Source organism: Mus caroli, unplaced genomic scaffold, assembly GCF_978045245.1.
Source record: "Mus caroli unplaced genomic scaffold, Mus_caroli_1 scaffold_9, whole genome shotgun sequence".
Taxonomy (NCBI): domain Eukaryota; kingdom Metazoa; phylum Chordata; class Mammalia; order Rodentia; family Muridae; genus Mus; species Mus caroli.
Genome location: NW_028227264.1, coordinates 85395856 through 85418956, shown reverse-complemented (window position 1 = coordinate 85418956; position 23101 = coordinate 85395856). Strand labels below are relative to the sequence as shown.

Below are 23101 nucleotides of genomic sequence, written 5' to 3'. Positions count from 1 at the left end.
TAAGGCAGAGAGTTACATCACCTGGTTCTACTCCAGCAACGTAGGATCCTGGCTGCAGCTGCACTGACTTCACGTTTTTAATCCCACCGTTGACTTTTATTGTAGCTGTAAATAAACAAAAGAAAGATGGTAACTCGACCCGTCACGTCCTGAATGGATTCCCTTTTCCTTAGTGCAGGTCCTTTTCCTTACCTCTGTATACTATGGGTACATTATTCCAAACAAACTGCTCTGAGCCCATTCTTCCTCTCAAAGCACGGTCAAAAGGCTAAACCTGCCATGAAGGAATCAGCCTCAAACACCACCTTTTAAAGACTACAGTAAGTCTCTTCGTACAGAATCCACAAAGTATCACCAACAGCAGCTTATTAGTAATTGACAGATCTGCAACAAGGTCAGTAAGAAGCAGGCAAGCACAAAAGAGCATTATTTCTAATCAAGTCACTAAAACACGATGCATTTTTTTAAATCCTTGGCAATGGTCAAGCCTTGTTCATTAACAGGATCCTGCTAGTTTTCACAGCACCACTGCTTTCTGGACCCAAAAGACCAATATTCTTGACATCATCAGAGGGTTCAATTTTAGTTTTGCATACAAAGGCGTACTTCATCTCCGCTTATGAAAGAGCTAGCGATGGGCTCATGCACATGTGCCCAAGCCATGCCCTGGGTGAAGGAGAGATTTAAAGACACTGTTCCTTTTCAAAGGCTTAAGTCTGGTATCCCAGCTACTGGGAGAGCCTGCAAGGCATTGGTCTGCAAGCAATTAAAGCACAAAATACCGTAAATTAAAATCACCAAAATTCTTAGTGAAGAGAGGGTAGTGTATGCATATCATTAGGTACCTTTATATGCAACTGAGGTAAAACTCACCACCTCACGTTTGTTATTCTTCCCAGGTGTGATGTGGTCAATCAGGATGACTAGACAGAAACAGAAACCGCTGCCACTCTGGACACAAAATGCCAAACTACAAGCTACACAAACTAACTGTGAGAACTAACAGAGACACTACTCAGCCTCATGCTGTCAGTCACATCCTGACTAACGTGCAGTGTCACAGGCTGAATGCTCAGACAGTTAAGAGATTCAGGCAATTAAAAGGAAATGGGGGGGGGGGATTACATGAAAGGCCCAAAAATTATCTTCTAATTCTAAAATCAAAAATGCAATGTTAAAAAAATTTAAATGTAATGTTAGTGTTTAAAATAAATTTTAGTAGAAAACTGTTTTCTAACACTGGACCTCAATAACAACATCATCTCAACAAAACAAGTAGCTGAAGGACCCAGTGAAAACCCAACCCAGAGCAGCAAAGCAAGACAATCTGTTATACAAACACTACAGTCCACTTCAACTCACTAGCGTAAGTGTCTGAGAAGATCACCTCAGAAAGTAAAGTGTTAGTCCAGTTAGGTGGTACACACCCACAACACCAGAACTTGAGAGACAGAGACAGAAGAACCACAAGTTCAAGGCCAGCTTCAGCTACATAAAGAATTTGAGTTCAGTTTGGGCTATACAGACCCAATTTCAAAAGTATAAAAATAAAACAAAAGATCAGAATGAGATGTAAGATCCTGGTCACCCAAATGGATCTCCTACTGTGAGATCATGAGAACATTCCAGAAACCAGTGGTGGTTGGGAAAGACCTGTGTGACATCATGACTAACATGAAATGCAACCACAGGTTAAGATTTAAAGAAGTAAATAAAAGGAGACATTCACAGACATGCACAAAAGAACACTCTTCTAAGTTTCTACACAGTAAAACTCATTTTATTTCTATTACCACAGCTCTCACAGAACCAAGTGTTCAAAAAATGAGACATCGCAAAAAAGAGCTGAGGCTGGAGAGGTGGCTCAGCAGTTAGTTATAGGCACTGGCTGTTCTTACAGAGGAGCCTAGTTCAATTCCCAGCACCCACATGGCAGCTAGCAGCATCTGTAACACCAATCCCAGGGGATCTGACACCTCTTCTGGCTTCCACAGGCACTGCATGCATGTGATGATGCACAGACAGATAGGTAAAACACTCAAAACGTAAAATAAAAACAAACACTTAAAAGGAAAACAAGGGGGCTACCCTGAGAGTGAAGGGTGCTGTTCTAAACCAACATCCTCTCATTTGAAATCTTTCAGGCATATGTCATCAGTGGTATAGGAATTAAGTTGTGAACAACTCGGACAGCCACTCAAGTGGCTACAGAATGTTTAAAAAGAAACTACTTAATTCATAAGGCAGCAACCATGACTGCTCCGTCCCATTACCATTTATAATGATTAGGTTTCCCAAAGGCACACAGGTAAGCACGGCAAAGCCACCCTCGCAGAGAGGATGTGTGTACTGCAGTTTGTATACACCACTTGACTTCCATTTCTCAGGCATTGACACTGCTTTGGTTTCAGTCCCCTGAGGAATGAAATGAAAGGAAAAATAATGAAGAAAGGCGTTGTGTTGAAAAACCTGAAAATCAGTTACACCCCTAACTTACTGTCCAACATAGCCCCCTTAAGCCACTGACACGGCTCAGCAGATAAAGTGCTTTGTCACAGGAGCCTGATACTCAAGGTTGAGCCACAGAAAGGTGAAGGCAGAGGACCAACTCCACAGATCTCTGCTGACTGCCACACATGCTACATGGTATGCACACGTCCCACAGACACACATCACACACATTTTTATAAAGATGCATAGCCTCAACATAATATGCACATCATTAACACTGCAACTAAAGGAGGATAATATTTTTCTATCAAAATATTCACTTTAATAGATAAGATGACATCATAGAAATAAGGGTTAATTTTTCTCTTCTAAGGCTCACATTTTCTACCTAGCAAAGACATACCATTACTCAAGACTGCAGGGTGAATAGCACTTCCTTCATACAGCACTTTTTAGAAAAGTTATTTTCTAACATTTACTCACATTTCTATCACTGCATATTATGCTTTGTCAATTTACACTGTTATTTATAATATGCCATATTTGTCTGGTCTTTTGTGCTCCTTTGTGAACTCTGAGAAATGTGTGCACAGGCGTTCCCTGATCCTGGGTTACTCTCCACCTTTGTGTTCCATCCCATGGCCACAGGAAATGTGTACAGGCCAGCAGTGTAGGGGTCAGGCCAGAGTACACAAGAAGCTCAGCTCCATCCTCAGCTTACAAGTCAGAGTCTAGGCTCTAATACGGTCCCATGGATTCCCAGCTCTACTCTAACTCTTCTTCCAGAGTCCCTGGCACTCTGGATGTGCAAGTGTCTCTCCTAGAATTTACACATTATACTGTAATGGTCTAAATTCTTGTCTACTCTCAGACTAACAGTAACTTAGACAAAGACCTAAGACCAGGAACAGAAACAAGTCACTGCATTAGTAGATACTTAATAAACCCATGCTGAATGACGATAAGCAACCACAGCACAAGCCTATGAACACGAAACATTAGTCAGCATTCAGTCATACTCAGTCCACACTGCCACACTTTATCTTAATATTATAGTATATAACCTTGTGTCTTTTTTCCCCCTTTTGGACCAGTTGCCATTATCTCTGGGCAATACTAAATGCTAACAAGGGAAATGATGGAAAAAGTAGGAATGCTGGAAAGGGCACATTTACTGAGTACCTGTGACAACTCCTCACTGTGTCTGACACACTGTATTCAAGAACCAATCACATTTAGTAAAGGAAGATAGACTATCACAATGCCCTTGTGAAGCACCCAGGGAGACATCATGACTTAGTTAGGGCTTTACTGCTATGAACAGACACCATGACCAAGGCAACTCTTATAAGGACAGCATTTACTTGGGGCTGGCTCAGAGGTTCAGAGATTCAGTCCATTATCATCAAGACAGGAACATGGCAGCTACCAGGCAGGCAAGGTGCAGGAGGAGCTGAGAGTTCTACATCTTCATCTGAAAGCCGCTAAGAGAAGACTGGCTCCCATGTGGTTAGGAGGAAGGTCTCATTGCCCACTCCAACAGTGACACACTTCCTCCAACAAGGTCACACCTCCTAATAGTGCCACTCCTTGGGCCAAGCATATTCAAATCAGCACAGCTCCTAAGGTATTTGGGTTGCACTCACCTGAGGTATGTAGCCTGACTCGAGCATAAGGAGATGCACCAGCACTATCAAGGCATCACTGATGTTGGAGCAGCCGGCTGACTGGTACAGGGTCTCTAGAGAATGTGGTACCTGCCCATCCTCTGTTTCATTACAGAGCATTGGTTCCAATGGATGGAAACCAGAAACCTCTTCCATACTCATGGCATCCTGAATTGACTCAGCTTCAACATTTTGACTAGGCCCTTCCTAAAAAGGATGATAATAGATTCATTAATTTTACATAGGACATTTTATAAACTGAGCAGAGATTAGTGCTCAAAACAAAAGCCAGCATGAGGTTCAGATATAGAAAGCTCTTATAAATAAATGACACTGCAACCTACACCTCCGTCCTGAGTCCCACAACTCCAGGCTACAAACATGGAGCTCATCGGTAAGTCTCCATACACTTACTAAACAGTACCTAAATGTGCTATGCTCATAGCTCCAACCACTACCATGCCCAGATCTCTCTAAAGCTGTGCTTCCTGTGCCACTGGTACTTCAGACCCCATTGTGTGTCTCCTGACTTCCAGGAACAGCACCTCCTCAGAGTGCCTGCCTCTCCTTCTTGTCTCATATACACCATGTACTCCTGCCAGTTACCCAAAAGTTAAGGATCCAATCACATCTTATGTCCCAGTTGAAAACTCAGGATTTCCTCAAGTCAGGCAGTACTGTTTCCCACAATTGTACTTTAAGACTGTGTCCCTGAATGTTCTTAGAGAAAAATTGGTACAGAGTCAAGCAGAAAAACACTACATGCTATGTCTGCCTAATCCAACCCTCTACATTCACAGGATCCGGTAGTACCTTCTGAGAGGTCTAAAAATAGGAGTCATGTGTTCATTTAACGAAAACGCATTTGCCTTCTTCCTCACACTTAGCATCTTTGCTACACTTATTACAAATGCATAAAACAAGTTCTTCAGAGACAGGCAGTAGAGTGCAGGCCTAGAAAATTAAGTCCAGAAAATGTAGGCATGTAAGGCCGTTATCACCCCACTCCCTGACTTGTCATCTGTTCACTGTCTACCAGCCCTTTCCTGCCACTGCAAAATTCCCACTTTTTCAACAGACCCAAGGGATACCACCCACAGCCTTTATACACTTACCTCACCACACTGTATTGCTATTTTTCAGTTCACATATCTGCATCTCTCCATGACTGCACATTTGTGTAAAGTACAAGACTACACAGGCTGTCCATTTTGTAAAAGAACACACTACCTGCCACATGGTGCACATTCAGGGAAGGCTTGTGACCAACTGCCGAAGGATGACATTCTACACTTGCCTGGTTTTGTTTACCAGGTACTCTCTCATGTAACTTAAACAGAGAAGAGGACAACACCTTTCTATAAATAGTATAATTTTTAAGTCAAATAAATAAGTGACTAGTCAAGATAACCAGTTTATACAACTTTGAAATGAACCAGGTCCTTAGATTCACCATTAAGGCTTTTAAATATAAAAAATGCTTTAGTAAAGCTAAGTTGCTACATTGATTTTATTCAGAAAGCTTGTTTCCTAGTTTGTGCTCAACTCTTAATACTAAGTAATTTTTTTCTTTTTAGGATTGTATTTCCAAAAGAATCAGAGCAGAAGAATTTAAAGTTATATAGTATAAGGCAAGGTTGAAGGACTGGTATAGAGCCACAGCTGACATTTATCCTTTCAAAATCAGCAGAGCTAAAGCCTAATGGCTATAGAAAGGTCAAACTTGTTAACTGAACTCTAGGCAAGTGCAGTAACACACACCTATAATTCTTGTACTGGGGAAGCTAAGGCTGAAGAATTTTAGAGTTCAAGGTCAGTCTGAGCTATGTGACAAGATCCTGTTTCAAAAACACAAAACAAACAAACAAAAATTAAAATTTAAAAGACTACCTGAGCTATATGACAAGATCCTGTTTCAAAAACAAAAACAAACAAACAAACAAGCAAAAATTAAAATTTAAAAGACTACCTAAAAGATGTTACTGCTCAGCACTATATAGCTGTCCTGTGGGAGGCTCTGCCAAAGCCTGACCAATACAGATGCAAATAAATGCTTATAGCCAAACAGCTGACTGACACAGGGACCCCAATGGAGAAGTTAGGACAAGGACTGAAGGAGCTGAAGGGGTTTGCAACCCCATAGGAAGAACAATAATATCAACCAACCAGACTCCCCAAAGCTCCCAGGGACTAAACTACCAACCAAAGAGTACACATGAGGGGACCCATAGCTCCAGCTGCATAGGTAGCAGAGGACTGCCTTATGAGGCATCACTGGGAGGGGAGCCCCTTGGTCCTGTGGAGGCTCAATGACCCAGGATAGGTAGGGGAATGCTAGAGCCCTGAGGCAGGATTGGGTGGGCGGGTGGGGGCGCACCCTCAGAGGCAGAGGGGAAGGGGAGGGAGTAGAAGGTTAGTGGAGGGGAAACTGCGAAGGGTGATAACATTTGAAATATCAATAAATAAAATAACCAATAAAAAATTTTTTAAAACGATGCTACTGCTCAAAACATTTCTGATTTTCTTTGACCAAACAAAAAATATATTAAAAAGCAACATATCAAGTCTAAATTATGAAAATAATCTCTTCACTTTTCCCCATTATCCCTACTTTAGCCATTTATTACTTAGCTAGTAGCATGGGACAAAACGTGTAATTTTTAAAAAAGCATTACCCTAAACTGCTAACTACATACCCACTGAGGGCTTATCAAACCATATCCCTAAGTCCAAGAAGCACTGGTACCCTCTGATATGAGTGTTATCATCTTCCATGTGCAAGAACAGAAAAAAGCTAAGCATCACTTCTACGCAGTCCTGTACAGGCCACTGACAAAAAATAAAAGCAATTGGCTAAACTGCATTCCACGTCCTGTCAGGTCTGATACAGGTTATCCCTTGCTGTCATTAACAGTAACTCCCAAGAGCAATGAAATAAAACTAACCTATATTTAGTTACAAAATAAAATTCCTCTCCTCTGGTTTTGAGTCTTACCCATCCATTTATCTTCCTTTTCCACAGTTCCCTTCTATACTGAACTTGCAGGTCATATAGATTCAAGGACTGCAAGCTCAGTCACCCCAGCACGGTTTCATAGGCACCCCGTAAAAACCTTACAAGACAAACGGTATGCTCTGAGAACTGCTCTTAGAACTGGAATCACTACCTTCAGGCACTAGGAACTTCTCAAAAATTTCCAAAGAAAAATTAACAAGTTATCTCACACTGTTGAACTCCATCTTACTAGAGGATTTTTAGACCACTCCTAAGTAAAGAGCAGGCTCTTTTCCCCAGGTTTATCTCTGAAAGAGCCAGCCTGTCAGTAAATACAGACTCTGGAGTAAAGTTTAAGTACGCAGTCACATATGCTTATTCATCGCACACATTGCCCTATGAAGCAGAAACACACAAGAGATACAAGAATGATTTGAAAGACAAATTAAAATTACTGTATGTAGAAATTATTTTAACAATTTATAACCTATTAAGTATTTTAATAACCACCTATTCGGAATAGCTGCCTATTCTATGTCATGGATCAATGTTTAAGTCTTGCAAAAGAAATTAAATTGGGGTGATAAGAATATACAAAAACGGTTAAGAATGGTATATGTTGTCAGTATTGATTGTTTCATTCAAGGCCAGCCTGGTCTACACGCAAGTTCTAGGATAGCCAGGGCTGTTATACAGAGAAACCCTCTCTCAAAAAGTCTAAAACAAATAAAGAATCATTTCACAAAAAACATAAAACAATTAATTAGGGGCTGGAGAGTTGGCTCACTGGAAGGGCACTGGATGTTCTTATAAAAGTCCTGAGTTCAACTCCCAGCAACTACATGGTAGCTCACAACCATTAATAATGGCACCGGTGTGATGCTCTATTTTGACTATATACATAAATAAATAAATCTTAATAATAATGATGATAATAAGGAACTTACAAAGTAACAAAGATCACCATTGTGTGAGTATGAAAATGGAAGAATGGGAACAGTCAGGAATCTGTACTAACTAGAGACAGGAAAAGAACAGAAAGTGACCCTGGAGAGGTAGGGTGGGACAACTCTCAGAAAGCCTGGGTACAGGACAATAAGGGATTTTTCTCCTCTGTGAAATAACACAGAATAGAAAAATTAGCGTCAAAAGAGACAGAGCTAGTACAGAGCAAGAGAATGCCACAATGAAGATGCAGGAAGCAGACAGCCTGAAAAGTAGAGTGAAGAACAGACTGGCAGCCTGTGGTACAAGAAGTCACTAGGCACAGGAGACCAGTGGTCCTCTGAGGAGCAGAAGAGCTCCTATGTCGGGGACCATGCAAGTTAGAGTGCTAGCATATCATTAGTGCAGACATTCAACAGTTTAAAAAAAAAATGTTCAAGCAAGGCAGTGGTGGGCACACCTTTAATCCCAGTACTTGGGAGGCAGAGGCAGGCCGATCTCTGAGTTTGAGGCCAGCCTGGTCTACAGAGTGAGCAGCAGAGGAGAATAACCAGTACTACACAGAGAAATCCTGCCTTGACAAACCAACCCAAATCAAACCAAAAATGTTCACAAAGGGCACAGTCTACAGTTTACTGATGCTAGTCATGCTGACTGGTGTAGAATTCCTCTGAAGTAACAATATACCTTATCAATCACTCTATCCCATCTCTTCATCTTCAATACCCACCATACTGTCATCAGTCCAGGCATCAAATTGGGTGGCCTGTCCTTGGGATGACTCACTCCCTTGTTCATCTGGGATGTTAGTCTGACTTGAGGTCGCAGCCAAAGAAGGTTGGTCATTATCCTGGAGTGAGGAATGCTCTGTATCTGTAGATGAAGGTAAGTTAGGTGCCGGCATGTCATCTTCAAGAACCAAACATATCAAGTCCCCAGAAACAATCCCATATGAAGCCAAGGTCTCTTCGTCTCCAGTGAGGGCATCCTTGTTGTTCAATGTAATTGCAAATCGGGTATCAGAACTGCCAAGAAAGACGGATGAGCACAGTAAGAGCTACCTACCAATATTCCAAATAGTACATTTGGAATAAATTAAAGTACATGCTATGTTCCCAAAAGCACTATATAATATTAAAAAGAAAGAAAGAAAGAAAAAAGCAGGAGACAAAATTACTTGCTCTCATCAGATGCCTGGGTCATAGACTTCTAACTGAAACTTTAATAGCCAGGGAGGTGTATCAATAACCTACATTTTCACCAATTCTAAAGCATAGACCTTGCAGTACTTCAACATCTCTGAACATGAGCAGCTGCTTAAACCTAACCCATCAGTTTAATCCACAGCTTTGCTCCCAGCTTTCCATCGTGCTGGGGCTTCAAACTCCAGTGTCAGGCTGCTGCATCAAACGCTTCAGCCAACCCGCCAACCCCCAACCCCATTCATTTTTCTTAAGACACATCCATTTTCTTCTTACCAATTAAAGAGACATTACTGGAGTTAAAACTATTCCTACTCCTCAGGAAATAAGTTGCTCTGATGCTTGCAAAATGTTCTGATCAACAAGAAGCTGAAAACCTGCCAGGGGCCCAGGGACACACCATGTCAGCCTTGGCAGAAAGGGGACTCCCCAAGCAAACAATTCGTTCTGTAGATGGGATAAGGAGCAGTCTGTTTAACAGAAATGCCAGTTTTCCCTCCCACTTTTCTGAAGTGTTTTCCAAGGCCCTATTTTCTGTCATTTCAGGGGTCAGGTGATTTCACCAAAAATAATACAATTTTAGAAGCTTCAAACTTTAAATATATATATTAGCAATCTTTGATCTGCTTACTAGAAAATACTCTTTAAGAATAACAAATGTAGCCGGGCGTGGTGGCGCACGCCTTTAATCCCAGCACTCGGGAGGCAGAGGCAGGCGGATTTCTGAGTTCGAGGCCAGCCTGGTCTACAAAGTGAGTTCCAGGACAGCCAGAGCTATACAGAGAAACCCTGTCTCAAAAAAAAAAAAAAAAAAACAAAAAAAACAAAAAAAAAAGAATAACAAATGTGTCACATGAACACATTTTAAAGCTTCTCTTCTGTTCCCCGAATGAACAAAATTTCAGAGAAATGAGTTTACTTTCACAAGCTGAGGTTTAAATTCCATCCACCTAACCAACTGCAACTGTGAAAACAGCATGCAAGAGAAACTAACCTGAGCTCTTGGGTTTCCAACCCTTTCAAAACTGCCCCACGTAACCGAGAAGTAAGACAATTGGTAAATACCTTAAAAATTGAATTCTCAGCCGGGCGTGGTGGCGCACGCCTTTGATCCCAGCACTCGGGAGGCAGAGGCAGGCGGATTTCTGAGTTCGAGGCCAGCCTGGTCTACAAAGTGAGTTCCAGGACAGCCAGGACTATACAGAGAAACCCTGTCTCGAAAAAAAACCAAAAAAAAAAAAAAATTGAATTCTCAAAGTGTGAGGAGAGATAACTGTTATCAACATTGAAAACACTTGGTTTTACACCAATAAGTAACATGTGGGTAGGTCACCATTATATGGAAATAGATATAATATATAATATGGCAATATATTATTTTCTTTTAATATGGAAAAGGCTCTTTTTTTAATGGTTTGGCTAACATTATTATTTTATTAGACACGGTCTCACAATGTAACACTGGCTGGTCTGGAACTTGCTACGTAGACCAGGCTGATCTTGAACCCTGGCCTCTTCCTCCAGAGCGCTAGAATATAAGTGTAGCTCAGGCTCACTTAATGGGGGGATGGGAGCAGGGAGGAAGGGTGAAGAAATCTATTCAGGGTCTCACTTTGCTTAACTCCCTACAAATAAAGTGAAAAGGCTTATTTAAAATGCCAATTAATGGGAAAGGTTTTTCTTTGAAAAAAATTCCCTTTAAAAGCCCCAGAGCCCATCTTTTTAATTTTTTTTTTCTTCACTAGTTCAAATTTCTAGCTCAGCACTTGAAGTGGGTCGTCCATACAGTTATGTCTCTACGTCCTGAAACTATCTTCTGCAGAAACACAGACGCTTCATCTGCAACCCCATAAATTAGTAATAGAACCTAGTCCTTTTTCAACTTGCCATGAAACTGTAAGCTCTCTGGGGTCATGCCTCTATTCTTGAGAAAAAGCAACATCCTCACCCAGAGAATGCCCCCCGCTGACAGGCGTACTTCCTGAACCCTTACAGTGAGAAAGTGAGAAAGTTACGGTTAGGTGCAGTCTGCCACTTGCACGCTCAGCTGTTTTCAAAGTTACTGTAGCCTTGGGCAGTGGCACAAATTACAGTGACCTAGGGTGTCAAGACTTTTGTCACCTCGGGCATGATGCTTTTCCGATTTAACCACTGATCTATCCCAACCGCAGAGGTAAACTCAAGTTAACACCGGGAGATTTAACGCAAGCCAAGCTTCCCGAGTTTCCTTCCCGCCCTCGGGGCCTCGGCGACCGAAACCCCGGAAGTGACTACTCACCGGGGAGGACAGCGGCACCCGGGGGAGGCTGGGCCATGGTCTCCCGGAGCCGGACCCCGGCCAGCACCCAGCTGCCGAGCGTCACAGTCACAGGCGCCCAGTGCAGCTACACCCGGGAGGCCCGGGCCTCACGTGACCGCTCGAAGCGCGCCATCCCCCGATCCCCAAGACTGCGACGCGGCTCACCTGAACCCCAACGTGGGCAGCAGGACTTGGCTGAGGTGCGCGCGCAACTGCCCGAGCGTTGGCTCCGACTCCGGCACCTCGAGCGGCTGGGTCCGCTTCTGAAGCCGCACGCGCAGCTTCATGGCGAGAGTCGGACCGCAAGCTTCGGTCGGCCCTGGGAAGAAACCGAAAGCAAGAAGCTCCGGGCCTGCGCTCCGGAGGAATCCCCAGCGCTCGCCGCTCGGTCGACTACGCCCCCTAGAGCCTTCCGCTCGAGCGGAGGGCCGAGCGCCTGCGCTTCCCTATCGGTGGCTCGGCGCGCGACATCGCCACCTGGAGGCGAGGCGCGCACGGCGCAGGCGCTGGGTTTGCTTGGGCGCACTTGAGTCTCCAAGCTTCTGCTTCTGCTGGGGTGAGCGAGTTTGTTCCTTCCCTCCCAACAAGCAGAATCTTTAGCTCTGGAAGGAATGTTGCCAACAGTGTGGAGACATGACAGACGGCCCTAACCTGATGGCACTGGTTTTGCCTGCCCAGAAATGAACTGCTCTATCCCTGTCATTAGAGTGCTCGGACCTGCCTGAGAAATAATGTACACAGGTCCCCTGTGATGACTAAAGAAAGTTAATGTGGAGCCAGGGATCCCTTAAGGGCTGTTAGATGCCTGGGAGGTACTAGAGACCTGCAGGTGAGATAAGAATAGGATAATGGCTGTGAGGATAGTAACTGCTGCCTTTGCTTCTTTAAAACTATCGCTATGGGAAAGGGATGAAATGATCTTTTAATTACTATATAGCGGGAAGGTGAGAAACAACTGAGGAAAGTAAAACAGTTTTCCTGCCCAGCTTGTATTTCGTGGTTAGTTGTAATATACACCTTTCTGATGTCCAATTTAAAATCCCATCTTATCCTTAATCCCCCTTCCCTGTGGAATGCTGTTTGGGCTCTAAAGCTGCCTTCCTTCTGCTAGCAGTAAGAATCAACTCGTTTTAATATAAATTTGAATTAAGCCTAAGTCTTTGGTTTCTCCCAGTGGATTTGAAGGCCACAACAGTATAGCTCTTCACTTCTCACAATAAATCTTGATAAACCAGACTGCCTCCATCTCAGGCTTAAAAGCCATCTTATAGTAAAGACAAACTAGGTTTCTCAAGGATTGGGCTATGTCCCACCTGTAACCTTAACTACAAATGGCTCGGTACTGCCCTATGCCTTTATTTAAAAAGGCTATTATGGTGACCCTGTTATAACCACCTTGCAACCATGTCTTTGTTTCAAGAGGCTGTTATAACCAACTTGGTATGCTTATGTTCTGCTTCGGTAATACGTGCCTATTTGCCTGCCAAATCCTCATCTGGAAACCCCCTACTCCTGAACTATTAAAATCTTTCCTTACCTATGTCCAGCCCATGTACACATACCAAGAAAAGCTTGCATTAACTAGTTTGGCCATGGTGGTTTGAGGTTGATGGTCTTTCTCCTCGAATCTGTGGGACTGGTTATTTTTTTCTGTGGGATTAATAGCATTTACCACCTTTCTTCCTTGGCACTGCTCTTAGAAACTTGAAGCTGACGCCAACTCCTTTAGCTCCTTCATGTTACCACAAAATTTAAAGCAGCTTTTAGTTGTTACACAGTGCTTACTAACCTACATCAATAAACATTTGTTGGCCCACAGATTCTGTAGATTGGGAATTTGGGTATAGAGTGGTTAGGTAGTTCTGTCTCAGGGTCTCCTGCCAGAGCTGCCTGAAGACTTGACTACACATATCATCAACCAATTGGCCCCAGTCTTTCACAGATTTTTTTTTTCCAGAGATCTGCTTGAATGTCCACATAACATGATACTTGGATTCCCTGAGAGTAAGCAACCCAAGCATTACCAAGACAGAAACTGTGAAGTCTTTTACAACATAGCCTCAGAAGTTACATATTTATTTCTATCTTTTTTTTTTTGCTACAAGCCAACATTTTAGCATAAGAATATCAAACCAAAAGCATGAATACTGATAAATAAATCAGATCACTATTGGTTTGAGACTGGTTGTAATAGAAAACCAATTTTTATGAAAGGATATTCTTGAGCTGGGCAAAAAGTTTGAGACACATTCTAGAATACATGAGAAGCCATTGGAAAGTTGTGAGGGGGTCTCCAATATCACGGACTTTAGTTCTAAACAGTGGAAATTGACTCTGGGCAACTACCCAGGAAGGGGTGAATTAAAGGGATAATATATGGCCCAGCAGATTCCAGGAGGGACTGGAGAAAACTCATAACCACACCAAAGACCTGTCCTGATTCAGAAAATATCAAAGCTGGGTCTGGGGGAAATTGCTGTCACCACTGCTAGGGAAGACTGGGGAGTGATTGATCCTGTCTCTGCTCCCCTCAGATTCCTCGTGGGTTTTGCTCTGTCCTGCACCAACAAAATGACAAGCTTCCAAAAGATTCTATTTTCTCACCTTACTTCCCAATCAAGGGTTTATAGGGTGCCTTAGTCAGGATTTCTATTCCTGCACAAACATTATGACCAAGAAGCAAGTTGGGGAGGAAAGGGTTTATTTGGCTTACACTTCCATACTGCTGTTCATCACCAAAGGAAGTCAGGACTGGAACTCAAGCAGGTCAGGAAGCAGGAGCTGATGCAGAGGCCATGGAGGGATGTTCTTTACTGGCTTGCCTCCCCTGGCTTGCTCAGCCTACTCTCTTATAGAACCCAAGACTACCAGCCCAGGGATGGTCCCACCCACAAGGGGCCTTTCCCCCTTGATCACTAATTGAGAAAATGCCTTACAGTTGGATCTCATGGAGGCATTTCCTCAACTGAAGCTCCTTTCTCTGTGATAACTCCAGCTGTGTCAAGTTGACACACAAAACCAGCCAGTACATAGGGGTACAATCTGACTAAGGAATTTTGGGCCCCATACCTGAGTCCTCACTGCAAAAGAAACAAAATCAGAATCTGACTCCTTTTAAGGAACTTATTAGAATTTCCCCAGAAGCATAAGGAAGGTGTTCAAAATTTGAGAAGAAGCCATGAATTTGACAGATGTACTAGGGCCATGCTCTAATCTGAAGTGTATGACTTGTTTTAAAAAAAAAAAAAGGGGTTGGCGGGGAACTGTTGTGGTAAATCTCCAACTCAAATATGCCCCGGCAATGAAAACACAACTCAATTAATATGAATACATGTTGTGCGCCAAGATTGGGCAGATCTACCGCTACACTACCATCTTGCCCATAGAAGAGACCCCTTAGAACTTTCAGTTTCTCCAGGCCAAATCCTTCTGCTCCACTTTCCTGCTTTCCTCCTCCGCTCTCCACTCTTTCTCTCCCAAAACCTTCAGCTCCACCTTCCCCTCTCACTCTGCCCAATCGCTGGCTCTAGCCTTTATGTTATAAATTAAGGTGGGAAGAAGGTTTACAGGAAAGCACCAGAGTGCTGACTCATTCCTTGTTCGCAGCCCCAGGGGACACTTGTAGGGCTGCGGCATCATCTCAGGGGCCAGGGAGACTTGCTACGCTTCTGGCAGACTTGGATTTAATTCTCAGCACCCACAATGCTGCTCACAGCCATCTGTAACTCCAGCTCTAGAGGATCCAGATGCTTGCTTCTGGCCTTTATGGACACCAGGCAAGCCACATGGTCCACAGGCATGCAGGAAAAACACCTACAGACTTTTAAACTTTAAAATAGGGGATCTGTCCAACTCATTGTAGGTGGGGGTATCTGTATAGATTGTTTGGGCTTAGGTTGGGAATATAGTTCAATGGGTAAATATTAGTCTCAGGAAAACCCACATCCCAAGAGAGCAGGCCTACTAACTTGGTCCACAAGGACCATCTTGGCTCAGATGATGCTGGACTGTAGGATTTGCTGGCCAACTCCTTCAGCATTCCTCAGAAATTTGTGAAATGGGTCTGCTAAAAAGGAGTCATTTCCATTAACCTGCCCTTGACTCTGGCAAAAGGGACCAACTGACATATACCTGTATTTGTATATCAATGCCCATACAGGCCTTCTGGCCCATTCAGTCCCTATTCACACATATTGTTATGCATTGAAAAGCCCATACTAGCATCCTGGCCCCTTTCATCACTCTAAAATCATAGGCTGTTCCAGTTCATAGTTTCCCTCCCTTGAGCTACTCATCCCCCTTATAACTAGAATGGTTTTCCCATGCTCCACTACCCTAGCTCTAGCCATGCCCCGTCTGCTTTCTTCTCTCTGCTTCTGACTCTTGCAAATGCCTGTGGATCTCCTTTCTCTCTTACAATAAAAAGCCTTCCTCCTCATAATGGAGCAGACATTTGTGTGATTTCTTGGCTGTCCCTCTGATGACAGTAAAGTGCTTGCCACGGGGCTTGTCACAAAACCCCGTGCTTCATCAGCAACACCATGCAAGCTAAATATAGCGGTGCATGCCTTAGTCCCAGCACTTGGGAGAGGTGGGAGAATCAGGAGTTCAAGCTCACCCCTGGCTGCTTACTAAGCCCAAACCAATTTAGGTTACATGAGTCCTGATATAAGTAATAGCCAGGCATAGTGGTGCCTGCCTTTAACCACAGCACTCGGGAAGCAGAGGCTGAGCCATCTCTATGGCTTCAAGGCCAGCCTGATCTACATTCCAGACCAGCCAAGGAGAGCTCTTGTCTCATTCATAAATAAATAAAAAGCAGACACTGGCCACCAGGTTCTCCCAGCACCCATTAGCCCCTCCCTGTCACAGGGCCCTCATGGTTGGCATATCCCACCTCCTACATGAACTCTCCAGCCCAGGGGCTAGGCTGCTCTTCCCTATATAATCCAACCATTTTGGTTACCCACCCTCTTTGTATGTTTGGGCCTCCTGGCTGCTGCTTCTGGTTCCCCTGCGCCTCCCCCTCCCCCTTCCACATGGCACAGGTCAGTCTGATCACTGTCTACTCTGGCTATGTCCCTGTGTCTCCCATACATCCGCAATAAAGCCCCTCCTCCATAGTGAAAAGTAGTCATGCTTCCTCTTCCTTTTTCTTTCTTTCTTTCATTCAATAAATAAATTTGTTCTGTCTTAGTCTACATAGGGCATTTGTCTATTTCTTCATTCAATCACTTAGATTAGCATGAGCTTATAAATACTTACTTGACAGTTCGCATCATAGTCTAATACCAGTTCTTCATCACTGCTGCCGCTGCCCAGTGTTACCCACCGGAAGAGTCTTCCATTGGCTCTTGTATCCATTTTCCATCTCTGGATTTTTCCTTCATTGTTTTATTCAGTTCCATTTTCTAAGCATTTTCTTACTTTCTACAGCCATGAGGTGCTGTGGGTTAATTTTGTATGTTTCCTGCCCTAGCACCAAAACCAGCTGTTTGTTTTTCTAAGAATCCTTACCCACTGCCTTTTTTTTTTAATGTTATTTGAAACCAAGACCTGGGTGCTGATTATATTTATTGTTACTGAAGTGTCTTTGTTTCTAAGCCTTCCTAGCTGACTGAGCAAGGTATATCACATTTCCATAATGGAATATGTACTTCTATGCATCACCAGATATATCATTTTGATGGACCCGACTCTGACCCATTCACATATGAATCACAACCCACTCCTGCCTCAGCCAGTTCAGCACAACCTAAAACTCGGGAGTTTCTGGGAGAGGAGAACAGTGATTTGTGTAGAGAGACATGCAGTCTCTCTTGGTTTCCTTGACGTGAAGAGAGAACCACTTTATTTTATAATTCGGTGTATTGAAAGGGAAAGTCAGGGTTACTGGGAGTACCAGGCCTTCCCTAGAGCTTCAGGTTATAAGGACTAAGAACTAACTGTGACATTTTCCTTCCGGCTATCAAATTGCCCTACAGTTTTCCACAGAGATGAGGGGACACCAAGGCGAGTGTTTAACTAAGTCCCATGACTTAGTTAAACACTTGAATATGGGTTTGTCCCTGATAGAAGCTATACCAGCCTTCTGTATAGCAACATCCTCCCTTGATTGCCTCCAGCTTCCCAGTCCCACTATAAGACACCTAGCTACAATTATCTGCTACCTGTGTACTTCATTGCTGAGTTGCTTTGCTGTATATGCACACTGCCTTCAGAAATATTAACCCATACCCTATGCATGGACTAGACTACACAGTAGGTCTATAGATGTCATTGCCTTTAGACTTACACACTCCATTCCTTCCCACAGGTAAAGTCTATACCTTTTCCGCCAAAACTCTTCAGTTATGCTATTTCAAACATTTGCAACCTCCGAAACAAAGCATGGAAGAGAGATGGAGATGATGCCAACGGGCAAGGTCATCCTACCAGACTGCAGAGTCACTTATCTCTCTTAAGAGCCAAGCAAATTCCAGGCAGCTTCCTCCAGAAGTAATTTAAAACACAAATCTGTATTGCTCACACAAATTCAATTAGCTAGTGAGGAAACCAGATGGGTTACCAGGTAACAGCATTCTTCTCTCTACCTGGCCTTCCACATACCCTGAACTGTGGGTTGCCCTTCAGCAACCTTCCTAAAGCAATAGCATAAGAGATGCCTAGACGCATAGCACCCACATCCTGAATGTCAGCCCTGATGCCAAGCTTCACTTCAGCCTTGACCTCAATGTCTTCATCTGTAGCATGGAGATAGTATTTGTTCCTTGCATGGTTTTGGCGGGGGTTTAGGGAGTTCATATATGAAAAGCACCCAAAGCATAACAAATACATGATAAATATTAGGTCTCATTTTGAATACCCTTTATGTCTCCTTTGGGGGTTCCTTTTTAATCAGACTTCATTAGCACAAGTGCTGGAGAGACAAGGAACAAAGCTTGAAAATTGACTTTTGCCTCCAAACTGCCCCTCTGGCTCTCCCTTACCCCACATACATATACCATCCCTTCCCATCAAAGCAGTGTAATTTATCTTCAAGTCAAAGAAAAGGAAAAAAAAAAACTTGCAGTGTCTCCTTCTACATGGAAATATAGTTCCTTCCATAAGGAGACACAAACCATGTCCACTGAGCCTCAGACAGTCTCAGGGACAAACCAAAGCTTGCCTTGGGAACACAGTGAGTTTGGGAGACTTCCTTACAGAGCAGAAGTGAGGAGTTACTGGCGGGGAGCATGGGAAACCCCAAATCAGCCAACTGGAAAGCCAGCATGGATTATGGCTTCCCAGAGCTGCATAATGGAGTTCCTGCAATTAATTTTACCCAACTTGTATGTTCCACACCTCCTGAGAACCTAAGGTCAAAGGCAAGCAGAACAGAGCTACATATAAATGACCCACATGAACAGCTGGAATCTCAACTCAAGGTCCTGCAACTCTCCTCTCTGAGGGAACAGTCAACAGATTCGCTCCTGTAAGTGTGCACAGCTGACCTGATAAAAATGGTGGCTTTGCTCAGAGTATCAACTTCTACATGCTACACATTCTAGAAACCAGGAACTGGGGATGCTTTATTCCTTTCAAGTGGATCTTGGCATTTTTCTTTAACAAATAATTATTCTGCCTAGTTAATTATTATTTTTCATCTGGAGCTTTAATTAAAAATTACTCCTTGATCTGAAAAGGCCAAGTCCCTGTCAGTCATTAATAAATGAAATAAGTAATCTTGTGTTTTAGATTACAATCATGAATAGCCTGGATAAGCAGGAATTACTGGCAGGGTTTTTTTTTTTTCCAGTTAAATGTAGAAAACCAAAAAAAACAAAGTAATTGGGTGGGACAGTGTTGGCTTTTGTTATTTTCTTGGTAAACTTGGAAACTTTGCCTTAAAATGATTCCTTGAACAGAGGAGAAAACTAGCTTAGCAAATTTCAAATGTCCTTTCCAAAATCAATAAAACAAATCTTGCCCTTCCTTAGCCTATGATAAACTTGTCACCTATGATGTGAGAGCACATGATGTGTCTGTGATGAGCAAGGGGCCAGGCTGTGGAGCCAGGTCTGTGCCTTTGCCTGCGTCCCAGGAATTGAACTTAGGTCTCCAGGCAAGAACTGCCTGCCGAAATCATCTTTCCTGCCTCCTTTCATTTTTTAAGCTCCAATTCTTTGTGTCCCTCTTAAAAAACTATTCTACCTTTCATGTAAGCTATACAGTTGTTCCTATAAATGGTCCATTTCTTGAAATGTTTTTGAAGTTGCTCAAAAAGAGGAATGTCATGTTTTTTAGAAAGAATATATAAAGCTACACGCAAGGGCAGTGGTGGGCACACCTTTAATCCCAGCCCTTGGGAGGCAGACGCAGGTGGGTCGTTGAGTTCGAGATCAGCCTGATCTACAGAGTGAGTTCCAGGACAGCCAGAGATGCACAGATTTGGGAACCTGCATGGGATTTGGAGCCAATACCCTGTAGTCATGGAGGGATGACTGTAATCATGAAGACCAAATTAGCATAATTTTCAAGGAGGAGAGTTGGAATAAGAAAGGAACTATTGGTGCCATCCTGGGAAGATGCTAAAGAAAGCATAAATGTTTAGAGCTATTTTATGAATTTTTCAATATGATATATGACATCATCCATCTTCCAAATTCTTCATTTTTTTCTAATTCACCAAAAAGGGCCACAGTATAATTTGATATGCTTGTCTGTGTGCCACCTGGCATTATCTCCCATCATGCATCAAAGAAACCCATGCCCAGATGATGTCTTTCACTTCTGGGTAATGACTCAAAATCCATGCTTCCAGAGACCTCGTCACTGAACTCAAGCTACTCTCTCTCTCTTTCTCTCTCTCTCTCTCTCTCTCTCTCTCTCTCTCTCTCTCTCTCTCTCTCTCTCTCTCTCTCGCCCACCCCTCATCTCCATGACAACGCCTATCCCTGTGTCCATCCTCACACCACTCCCCTGGCTCACTTTTCTCAGTCCACCTCCACTGTTTCCCTTCAGTGGCTTCTAATAGCCAGAGCTCAAGCCACACATTACCTCCTCAGAGAGATCAGCCTGGACCATCCTGACAAAGTGAGCTGGCTTCCTGCAAGTACATCACTCTACCAATTAAAAGGTTACCTCACCAGCTACACTCCCTTATTTCCTTCACATATGTTACTCAGCTTTCCATCACTATAAGAAATTACCTGAGACAATTAAGTTATAAATAATAGAGGTTTCTTTGACTCACAGTTTTAAAGGTTCCAGTCTGTGACAGTTTGGCACCGTTGACTTGAGCCTGAGACAAGGCGGGAATTTGGGGTGGAAGAAAATTGCTTGCCTAGGATCAAGAGAACAAGAGAGCATTAAAAACGGGGTGGGGGATCTAAAGGTCCCACAGTCCCCTCCAACAGCATGCCTCCAATAACCTAAGGACCTCCTATGAGTTCCTACACTCAGATTCCACCATTTCCTCACAATGCCACAGTGACAAATCAGCCATTAATACCTGGGCCTTGGAGGGGACACTCAGCATCCAAACCACAGAACAGTACATGTCCAAGTCTGTGCAACTGTGCTCTGGTTGTCCATACTCACTTTGTTTCTGTCTGCTGGAAGATGCGTTGCGTGGTGGCCAATGTTCCTCTTGTCTTTTCTGCTAATGAGACCTTCACCCACAGTAAGCCCTTGATAAGTGTTTGCTGACTGAATAAGTAGGTTTATCTACAGTGACTGTCTCCAGGCCCATTCATGATGCCATTGACAAGGCCATTAAAACTGTATGGCTTTAATGGCATATTCTCGTGTTATCAGGGTTTCCTGTTGATGTACAGAGCCAGTTCACGTAGAACCTCATTTTGCTCAAAATTTTAAAAATCAAGTTAAGGAGATGAATAGAACTCAAGGTTTATTATTATTATTATTATTATTATTATTATTATCTCATTATTACATCCCATCTGCAGTTTCTCTTCCCTTCTCTCCTCCCAGTGCCTACCCCCAAACTTTCCTCTCCCCCAGAGCCACTCAGGGTATTTTTTTATGACAAAATTGCAACCGCGTCAATAGTAGGGATATGTAAAGTGAACATGTCTGCTGCCCTCTCTAGAGAAAATAAATATCCTGATTTGGCCCAAGCTATCCTTACTTTCATATTGAAAAATGACACAGTAATTCTATCATACCCAAGACAACTTCTAATGTACATAAAATATGACGTATCATGCAATCCAATCCCTGGTCATTCAGAATGCACTAACCAGCTAAGTGTGGGGGCACACAACTGTAGTCTTCACACTTGGTAAAGGATTGTGAATTTGAGGCCAGCCTAAGCTACACAGAGAGACCCATGGCAAGAAAGAAAAAACATAAATGCATTGGCTGAATCGTGTAAACCATGGATATAGAGGAGCTGATCACCACCTCCAGCCTGTGTCAAAGAAATGCTGGGGCAGGAAGTCATAGCATTCTGAAGAGGAGCAGCCGCATAGAGATGCCACCTGTGGTCCTGCCTTGAATGACAAAGATGCTAACTATGCCAGCCTGGTTATCAGCCACATGCTCTTACACTGAATCCCTTGATCTACCTCAAGTCCAAAAAAATATCCTATGCAGTGGTGGGGCCAGTCACTGCAGGCACCCTGGTGGGGCTATACTGTCCCAGAGCTGCTGCTGCTGTTGCTGCTGGTGCTGCTGCTGTTGCTGCTGCTGCTCTTCATTCTCTTCCTTTTCCTCCTCTTCTTCCTCCTCCTCTTCCTCCTCCTCCTCCTCTTCCTCTTCTTCCTCTTCCTCCTCATCTTTCAACTCAGTATTTCCATTTTTCCCATGGTACTGGGGATGAAACCCAGGGCCTGAGACATGCAACGTAATCACTCTATTACTTAGCTGCATCCTGAATCAATTCAATAAGAATTAAGGCCTCTGAGGCCTGGAGAGGTGGCTCAGTGGTTAAGGACACTGGGTGCTCTTCCAGGGAATGGCAGGTTCATTTCCCAGCGCCTACATGGCAGCTCACACCTGTCTGTAGCTCCTGTCCCAAGGGATTTGACACCTTCATACAGAGATACATTCAGGCATCAATGTATATAAAAAATAAACTAATTTTAAAAAGGAATTATCACCTTCTTAAAAAGTAGATCAGGCCAAGCGGTGGCACATGACTTTAATCCCAGCACTCGGGAGGCAGAGGCAGGCAGATCTCTGTGAGTTTGAGGCAAGCCTGGTCTACAGAGCAAGTTCTAGAACACCCAGAGCTAAAACAGAGAAACCCTGTCTTGGAAAAAATAAAAAGGACAGATCTGAAGTCTTTTCTTAGTCACTTTGGCAAAATAGCCAAATACTTTCATAAGTATGTTGTGTGTGTATTTGGCATGTTAACATGCATGTGTTATAAGACAGTAATGATTGCATAGGTAGCCTTGTCTGTTCATCTCAGGAGAGACTATAGTATTCATTCATGCCATTGGGTAATTGTAGTGAGGCAATTGTGTATCACATTTTGAAAGAGTCACCTGAAAAAAAAGTTCATGGCTGAGATGACTCAGACTTAATTACCTTG

General features: G+C 43.3%; 1 protein-coding gene across 3 annotated transcripts in view; it reads right to left on the bottom strand.

Annotated features, from left to right (window-relative positions):
* Fbxo7 (F-box protein 7) overlaps positions 1-11975 on the bottom strand; it is a 28461-nt gene extending 16486 nt beyond the window's left edge. The window contains exons 1-5 of one of the 3 annotated variants that reach the window (XM_021173992.3): positions 11725-11975; positions 8789-9083; positions 4098-4325; positions 2274-2415; positions 22-105 (exon numbers count right to left, since the gene is read on the bottom strand). In XM_021173992.3, coding sequence (XP_021029651.1) covers positions 22-105; positions 2274-2415; positions 4098-4325; positions 8789-9083; positions 11725-11846 — 871 coding nt within the window. In that variant the 5' untranslated portion in view covers positions 11847-11975. The other 2 variants (XM_029482725.2, XM_021173993.3) reach the window with 2 other exon arrangements.
* Between the last annotated feature and the right edge of the window lie 11126 nt (positions 11976-23101).